The sequence below is a fragment of the Cherax quadricarinatus genome, chromosome 2 (genome assembly GCF_038502225.1).
Source record: "Cherax quadricarinatus isolate ZL_2023a chromosome 2, ASM3850222v1, whole genome shotgun sequence".
Lineage (NCBI taxonomy): Eukaryota > Metazoa > Arthropoda > Malacostraca > Decapoda > Parastacidae > Cherax > Cherax quadricarinatus.
Genome location: NC_091293.1, coordinates 34,248,859 through 34,258,818, shown reverse-complemented (window position 1 = coordinate 34,258,818; position 9,960 = coordinate 34,248,859). Strand labels below are relative to the sequence as shown.

The window sequence follows — 9,960 nt, the reverse complement described above, 5'->3', positions numbered from 1 at the left end:
ATATATATAATAAAATTGATTTGATGCACTCTGGCAGAAGGAACCTAAAAAGGGGGGTTCTAGATACCTACAATGATTGCATTACCCAGCCCTCCTGCATGACCGGTGTTGCCCGCCCGGTAGACACTCCAGGGACACGGCCAGCTCTAAAAGAATCCATTATCTTCTCTTTTATACTATAGTCTTAAAGATACAACGATTTGTAACTAGCAGACACGCACTCACACACACTCTTAACAATCGTCAGGATGTCGAAGAGCAACATAAGAGCATTATAAAACATCACATTGTTGACGATTATGAAACAGACACTCGCACACCTACACACTTACTCTAACATCCATGAAAAAGATAAAACCTTTGATATTTTGATGATGCTAAAGCCCCTCTTTAGGCCGTACACAGGTACAGGAGACCTCAGCAGGGGGGACAGGACCCTGGTGAGAAGCTGCCAGGAACACACAGCTGGGGGAATCACTGCGGCTCACCTACTACTGGGGTCTTGGTGGTCCTCAGCAGGGTACCCCTACGAGGGCCTCCGGGCGGAGATAGGCAGCCGGTGCGTTGTAACTGCTAGGAAATTGTTCACTACGGCACCCCGCAACTCCTCCTTGCGTAATACGTATTAATGTTGACAAGCTTCCTTTTCCCGACACTTTCTAACTCAGATGCTGAGAACCTTGAGTGTGAAACTCTTCCTTTTAGACCTTGTTCTGATGTCTCGCTGAGCTTGAAGGAGTTGGGGCTGATCAAGAAATTTGTTTTCTATCTTTGTAAACCTATGATTGTTAAGAGAAATTTAAACTACGTATTGCGTAGAGGTTTTCTGTAGTATACTATGCCATTATATATATTTTGCTTGGATACCATTTTTTTTATTTTTAAACGAGTAATTGTATTATTGTCTTTGGGGGTTATTGTCAGTAAGTGGTTATAGAAAATGGAAAACAAAACTCTGATATGATATGACATCCATTGTTTTCTAGTTAACATCTCCTTAACACTTTGTTAGATAATTAACAGCTTGCCTAATTACAGGCTAATTTATATTTTGGTTTTGCTGCTTGAGTTCGTTAGTTTTTTTTTTTTGTTAGTTATTATTTTTTCTTTATGGAAATGATGAGCCAGTAACCATCTTAAGCACAGGAAATAATAGAAAACGCTTATTTACATCAACACGAGAATAGAAAGAAAAATCTACATTCTGCCGTTGAAACAGAAAATTATTGCCGAAAAGCCTGCAGCGCGACACGTCGAGATAAGGTCAGGCTTACTGGACTGTAGGAGAATAAGGGAAGGAATGACTTTAGGAGAGAGGTGTAGGAGAAGGGGAGATTAGATACGAAAGGCTCATGAACAGAGAATACAGAATCTGGAAGGTCTGGATAATAGGAGTCAAGGATAAAAGAGTGAATGCGAGCCGCGCTGCCAGCTCTCAAGCAAGTATAGATTATTGCATGGAGACTCAACTTGCTCAAACAGCTTAAGAAAAAGGAAGTGAATGCTTAAAGTTATTTCAAAGAAGTATATAATGAATTATTTGATGCTTACAATAATCTCAGAATCACATAATACTGACGCATGAGCAAGGGAGCAAACGTGTGTACTCGGCTTACAGATCGGAGCACATTTGTGGCGTATAATTTATGTGGCGAAAGTAGTACACTGAGGAGCCGCTTTCCGGGAGACAGCGGAGGCTACGGAGATAGTAGCACTGCCGGCGACCCCTTCATGATGCTGCTGCTCCTGCCTCGGCCCGCCGTTGTCGCCTTGCAATCAATCACTTCATACATTTTCACTCTTCTCTTTTAGGTTTCGCTTGCCCATGCTCCGCAGCTCACCTGCGTGCCAGAGTAGTCCTTACTACATCAACAGCGAGGCTACGAAGAGCCGGGCAACAGTTTGTATAAGAATAGCAAGAGAGAACTCCAGCAAGCACGTTGCTTGGTAAGTCCGTTGTGGGCGTGTGGGCGGGCCGTGGCAGTCTCACGAGGGCGTGGGCTTGAGCGAAGGTGTGACACACTGTCGCCGTGAGCCAGAGAACGTGCCAGCCCTTTGGCACTTATGGAAGCATCGTGACCAGAACGAGGAAGGAGTCGCCCAGATCCTTACAGTGTGAGGCGGACTTCATTGAGACCAAACACAGACACTGAAGCGAGGTGGGCATAGCAACCGAGAGCCAGATGATGGGAACATAAGCAGTTAAACTGCATACATCCCTGTTGGAAGAATGACGCTGTATAGCACCCCCCTGGAGGGTGTGGCATACAGCGCCACGCGAACCAACATACCCTTCATCCGGCTGGCTAATTATTATGGAACAATAATATGCGGCGCAGACAGAAGTACAGCGACGGTGGCGGTGATTGTGAAGAGTGTGAAGATAATAAGACAGAGGCGATCCACCACCATCGCCGCGAACCTCCAGTCATTTTTCACCTGCGGAGAGATAGACACAAAGTTAATAATAATCCCTCTTCATTAAAAGCTTAACACGGAAGAGAATACAGCGCTAAGGGTGAAAGAGTGAGAGCACTGGGCTTGGGACAAGTACAAGGCAGGGATTTGATGTAGAGAAAACACGGGAAATTGGAAAAAGAAAAAGATTAATGAAAAGGAAATATGAAATCGGAATGTACAAGAAAAAGATATGAAAGCACACAAACAAGAAAATATAAATAAACGATAGCTTTGTTGATTTTGTAAAACTTGTAAAAAATCATAGGCTGGTCATTTGCCATTTATTTAATAGGTCACATGTAGTTTGTCTCTTTAAAGAGTGACATGTCAAGCATAGTTTAAAATCCTCACAAATTCTATTCATTATGAATGAATCGAATATATATATATATATATATATATATATATATATATATATATATATATATATATATATATATATATATATATATATATATATATATGTCGTGCCGAATAGGCAGAACTTGCGATCTTGGCTTAAATAGCAACGCTCATCTTGCCATATAAGACAAGCGAAAATTTGTGTATGCAATAATTTCGCCAAAATCATTCTGAACCTAACGAAAAAAAATATATTTCACTGTGTTTTTTAGTATTAAATTATTGTAAACAAATCTAAAATATATTTAGTTGGGTTAGGCTAAAATAAATTGCTCTTCTTATAATAAGGTTAGGTAAGTTTTCTAAGATTCTTTTGGTGCAAAATTACAAATTTTTACATCAACATTAATGAAAAAAATATTTCTTTAAATGTATAAGAGAAAATTTTAGAAAGGACTTAATTTTAAATGAGTTCTTGCTAATTGACCAGTTTTACATATTCGGCACGACATATACATATACAATAAGATCACAGTAAACAGGTGATTTTAGAATATGCAAAACAACCACTGTGAAAGAATAGTGCAATTCCAAGCGCTTTCGTGACTACTCACATTATCAAGGAACAATAAAAGTAATACATAAAAGGAAGGCATATAAAGGGTCTAGATCACACCTCACCATCACATCCCACAACAAAGCAACACCTGACGTGCGACGACACGCGACTCATAAGAAAGAGTAAGAAGAAAGAAGAAAGTTTATTACGGTCAAACTGGTAAAAGTCTCGAACTAAGATTAAAGCAACATAAATATAGCATTAGAACTGGACAAGATTCCAATGCTCTATTTATTCATGTGAGAGATTTTAACCATCCGATTGATTTTTCAAAAAGTTAAAGTTGTGTCAAGAAGTCCATGGTCGACAGGAATATAATTGAATCTTGTTTCATAAAAAGCAGTTTTGAAAATATGAATATTTCCTTTGGTTTATATAAATGAGATCTATTTATAATTAATAGAATTTGGGAAGAATTTAATAATACATTGGACAAATAATAAATCTTAATTCTTGGGTAGAATAGTTTGTGGGTTGCCCTGAAGGACCTGTCCAGTTTGGGCCAGTGGGCCTACTGCAGTGTTCTCTTATGAGTCGCGCGCAGGTGCTGCTTTGTTGTGGGATGTGATGGTGAGGTGTGGTCTAGACCCTTTATATGCCTTCCTTTGATGTATTACTTTTATTGTTCCTTGATAATGTGAGTAGTCAAGAAAGTGCTTGGAATTTCACTATTCTTTCACAGTAGTTGTTTTGCAAATATATATATATATATATATATATATATATATATATATATATATATATATATATATATATATATATATATATATATATATATATATATATATATATATATATATATATATATATATATATATATATAATACACAATAAGATCACAGTAAACAGGTGATCTAAGAATATGCAAAACAACCACTGTGAAAGAATAGTGAAATTCCAGGAGCTTTCGTGACTACTCACATTATCAAGGAACAATAAAAGTAATGCATCAAAGGAAGGCATATAAAGGGTCTAGACCACACCTCACTATCACATCACACAACAAAGCAACACCTGACGCGCGACTCATAAGAAAGAGAACACTGCAGCAGGCCCGCTGGCCCAACTAGACAAGTCCTTCACGGCAACCCACAAACAAACAATTCTACCCAAGAATTAAGATTTATTATATGTCCAATGTATGATTAAATTATTCCCAAATTCTATTAATTATAAATGAATGTAATTTATATAAGCCAAAGGAAATATTCATATTATTTTCAAAACTGCTTTTTATGAAACAAGATTCAATTATATTCCTGTCGACCATGGACTTGCTTGATGCAACTTTCTCAACTTTTTGAAAATCAATTGGATGGTTAAAATCTCTTACATGAATAAATAGAGCATTGGAATCTTGTTCAGTTCTAATTATATTTATGTTGTTTTAATCTTGGTTCGAGATTTTTACCAGTTTGACCGTAATAAACTTTATCGCAATTTTTTACAAGGAATCTTTTAGACATATCCGTCAACATTTTTGGAGGAATTCTTTATCAAAAGATTTTTTACTGTATCAAGATTTTTAAATACAACTTCTTCATCTATGAACTCTGGGCTACAAATACGCAATGCTCTCATGTGTATATATATATATATATATATATATATATATATATATATATATATATATATATGTCGTGCCTATATATATAATGTCTTTCTACCTCTGTATGTTAGAAGTGATCAAGGTCCCAGGACCGAAAAGTTTTCTAATAAATATGTTATAGTGTTTGCTTACGTGTCTTTCTAAACCAACTTGTCGGTATTTATTACCAAGGTTTATACCATATATATATATATATATATATATATATATATATATATATATATATATATATATATATATATATATATATATATAATGTCGTGCCCAATAGGTAAAACTAGTCAATTAGCAAGAACTCATTTAAAATTAAGACCTTTCTAAAATTTTCTCTTACACGTTTATAGATACATTTTTTCATTGATGTTAATGTAAAAGTTCATAATTTTGCACCAAAAGAATCTTAGAAAACTTACCTAACCTTATTATAACAAGCGCAATTTATTTTAGCCTAATCCAGCTAAATATATTTTAGATATGTTTACGATAATTTAATACTAAACAAACACAATGAAATATATTTTTTCGTGAGGTTCAGAATGATTTTTGCGAAATTATTGCATACACAAATTTTCGCTCGTGTTATATGGCAAGATGAGCGTTGCTATTTAAGCCAAGATCGCAAGTATTACATATTAGGCACAACGGTATTGCATACCTATCTTGCACAACTTGTCAGGCACTGCAACATCATGGAATCTTATGTTAAATCGGCTATAAAATGTAAGCCAATAAAAATAATGCATTTTGCTGGGTATTTGGTATGTCTATCAGCGATTCCACACAAAAATAAGTGAATTCTGGTTGATCGACTTGATATTTAAATCTGGTCTAGCATAAGGACTATGTAGGAAAATTAGCATCAGTAACGCTCATTTACACTCAGTGCTTTTATATTTACTGATTTCTCTACTTTTATATTTGTCTCCTATACTTGCCACGTTAATTCTGTTTTATGCTAACGCTAACCCTCTTTTGGTTTCTACTTCCTAAACCTAGGGAGGCGCCTTGATGCCCATGAGGGGTTCTTGATCCAAGGAACTGAACCTATCCCTTCCTTCTTTGGATCTAACCAGAATGCTTGTTATTACCTAGACGCTACAGGTTTAGTACTTTTCCCCCGAGTAAAATAAATAAAAATCCTCCTTCCTCTCTCGCCTGTCTCACCCAGCTACTTCGTGCCTTTGACCCATGACTTCATTTATGTTATTACTGTTTTTCTAAGTAACTCCAAGTGCGAACAAAGGATATAATTATAACATTACTTACCCCTCTACACAGTAACTCTACTCATGTGTTTCCCCAGTCACATTCAATCACGCAGATGAGAGACTTCAGTAGGGGTATGAGTTTAGCTTTGGCAGTTTCAGAGGTTTCGTTTCAGCAGGGTTGTAACAAGTGATAATTTCCATGTGTTAGTAACACTTCACCTAGGATGAAACGAAACCCTTCAAGCTGTTGAAGATGCTGAACCCATTGTGTGTTCTTGAGAATATCCTAATTGCTTTGTGTAAGACTTCCAGCTGTTGTTGACAGATTTCATGTTTGAAACTTATGGCTCACGAAATCGTAATAACACGATTGCAAACAAACCACGAAACGAATGGTTGGAACCTAGTGTTCATGCAGTGGGCTGGAGTTTAACTACTCACTCGCCATGGGAGTTAACTCCACCCGTTCCGTGGTTTGACACTCATCCTATGTAACAGAATATGACAAAGAAACCTAGGTAGTTCCACAATGTAATTATAATACGGTAGCTGCACACCGTGGTGTAGTGTGCAGCTACTGTTAAATGTAACAAAAAAAAAATCTCCACAGAGCTCAGGAGTGTAACAACTCACCTCCCCACCCAGATACTTACCTCCCCATCTTCGTCTTCTTTCCTCATCTTGTCAGTGATGACACGAATCTCCTTGAGTATGAGATTCAGCTCTCTGGTGCAGGAGGACATACAAGTGTGAACTAGGTGGGAGTCGTCGACGGAATGGCCCCCATGTGGCACCCGGATGAAGCCGGCAGTGTTGTTGGTGTTGGTGGTGTGTGTGTGCGGCAGCGTGTGCGCTCGGAAGTCGTCGTCGATGTCCAGCACGTTAGCCAACAGCGACTTGGACGATCTCTCCTGCAAAGACATCGTCACACCCTTCAACCCACACTTACGGCGTCTAGACAACAAAAGAGACATGGAAGAAGGAGGCAAAGACCTGGATTCTCCACCTCCTATTTTTAAGTCTTTTTATTTGAATGATCTTGGCATTTTTTTTATCTGTTAAGTTAGCTTTTAAAATTTACATTTTTTTTTTAAGATGAATGAACTGTTAATCGTGGTAAATGGTACTTCTTTGACTAACGTTCTGCTCTAGCTGGTGGCCGAAAAATGACGAATATCAATTTTGCAACGTTTTCATCTTTCCGTTTTAATACAGTCCAAAAATTGTCTTTAAGATACAATTACAGGATAAACAACGATAAAGAAACATATCTTGCTGTTACCAATGCCACTTCAGGCAGTCAACACCACTGAATATCAGCTGAATTGCTCGATTTGCTTTCATTTCTCATTAAGACCTTCAGTTGAATCCTGGTTTCTTTTACTTAAGAATAGCAATAGCCAAAGTGATGTAGTAAATACTACTGGTTCTACATCCAGGGATGAGGAGAAAAAAGGAAGGTTCTTGGCAACGTATGATAATCAACAATGAAGACACAGTCCTCAGTTCCGCTTACTGCAACGACTTTAACAGTTCACTGAGAACTCTTCCTTTTTCATATTCCCAGCATAGCATTAGACTTCATCTTCTCCGACCAAACTTTATCGCGTAACCAGGATTTTAGAATCACTGAATTATACATTAATGTGAACATAATGAAAGCATATTAGTCTGGTTTATTACATAATCCATCGAGCTCTACACATGCATCAGTAAATGTATAGATGAGTATCTACATAACAATCTATCTCTTTATCTATCTACCCATCTATTTATATTTATCCACCCATTTATATATATATATATATATATATATATATATATATATATATATATATATATATATATTTATATATATATATATATATATATGTATATATATATATATATATATATGCTTATATATATATATATATATATATATATATATATATATATATATATATGCTTATATATATATATATATATATATATATATATATATATATATATATATATATATACTTATATATATATATATATATATATATATATATATATATATACTTATATATATATATATATATATATATATATATATATATATATATATATATATATATATATATATATATATATATATATACTTATATATATATATATATATATATATATATATATATATATACTTATATATATAATATATATATATATATATATATATATATACACATACATATATATATAAGTCGTGCCGAATAGGTAAAAATTGCAATTTCGGCTTAAATAGCAACGGTCTTCTTGCTGAACAAAGCAAGCGAAAATTTGTGTATACAATAATTTCGAAAAAATATATTTCATTGTGTTTGTTCATTATTAAAGTATTATAACTTATCCAAAATATATTTAGTTAGATTAGGCTAAATTAAATTGCGCATCTTAAAATAATAAAGTTAGTTAAGTTTTCTAAGGTTCTTTTGGTACAAAATTATTAATTTTTACGTTAACGTAAATGAAAAAAAAATTATCTTTAAACGTATAAGAGAAAATTTAAAAAATTACTTAATTTTAAATAAGTTCTTGCTAACTGACCAATTTTACCTATTCGGCACGACATATACACGCGTATATACATATATATATATATATATATATATATATATATATATATATATATATATATATATATATATATATATATAATTTACTAACGTTTGGATAAAGGCAGTCGATGACGATGAAGTCTACAGGAGTTTATTGAACAAAGAGATGGTTATGTATCATGCATCTAGGATTACTAAAGAAAGCAAACAACACCTGTACCTCCAGCTACGACACCTGTAGCTCCAGCTACGACACCTGTAGCTCCAGCTACAGCACCTGTAGCCCCAGTTACAGCATATGTAGCTCCAGCTATAGCACTTGCAAGTCCAGCTACGGCATCTGTAGCTCCAGCTACGGTTCCTGTAACTCCAACTACGCCACTGTAGCTTCAGCTACGGCACCTGCAAATCCAGCTACAGCACCTGTAACTGCGGCTACGCCACTATAGCTCTACCCACGTCACTGTAGCTCCAGCTACTTCACTGTAGCTCCACCTACGGCACTGTAGCTCCAACTACGGCACTGTAGCTCCAGCTACGGCACTGTAGCTCCAGCTACGCCGCTGTAGCTCTAGCTACGGCATTGTAGCTCTGGCTGCAGCACAGTAGCTCCAACTACGGCACTGTTGCTCCAGCTACGGCACTGTTGCTCCAGCTACGGCACTGTAGCTCCAGCTACGGCACCTGCACCGTCTTGCAAGACACTCCTCCATTACCTCTACTTACCAACCGACGACCCAACTCACACACCTACTTCTCATTCTTATCTCTTCAGAGGAGAAAGGGGAAGGTAAAGGAGGATGTCTTGATGCCGGCGAAGGGCTTTTGATTTCAGGAATTGGAGTTACCCTCCCCGTCCTCGAATCACATCTAATTACTCCCGACACTCCTCCCATTCCTCTGGCGCAGGATGACCCCTCACGGATTTACCGTTTTCCCATGAATATAATGACAGTAATTTTCATTGTTATCCGCTTTAAGTTAATGATTGACGATCAAAGTAACACAAAGCTAATTAGCAACCCCTTAAAAACTAGTTCGCCTGAATTAGCTAATGCTTAATTATCTCTAATAAGATTTAGAGGTAATGTCGACCACAAAATAGTGAAGATTCATATTAATAATTTTAGTTTTAATATA

The 9,960-nt window shown here is 36.0% G+C and overlaps 1 protein-coding gene across 2 annotated transcripts in view; it reads right to left on the bottom strand.

Annotated features, from left to right (window-relative positions):
* Positions 1-708: 708 nt before the first annotated feature.
* The window catches only part of LOC128691331 (neuronal acetylcholine receptor subunit alpha-7), a 278,069-nt gene continuing 268,817 nt past the window's right edge, over positions 709-9,960 (bottom strand). For both annotated transcript variants that reach the window (XM_070087772.1, XM_070087776.1), the window contains 2 exons: positions 6,892-7,149; positions 709-2,439 (listed from right to left, as the gene is read on the bottom strand). In XM_070087772.1, the coding sequence (XP_069943873.1) occupies positions 2,314-2,439; positions 6,892-7,149 (384 nt within the window). In that variant the 3' untranslated portion in view covers positions 709-2,313. The remainder of the gene's footprint in view (positions 2,440-6,891; positions 7,150-9,960) is intronic.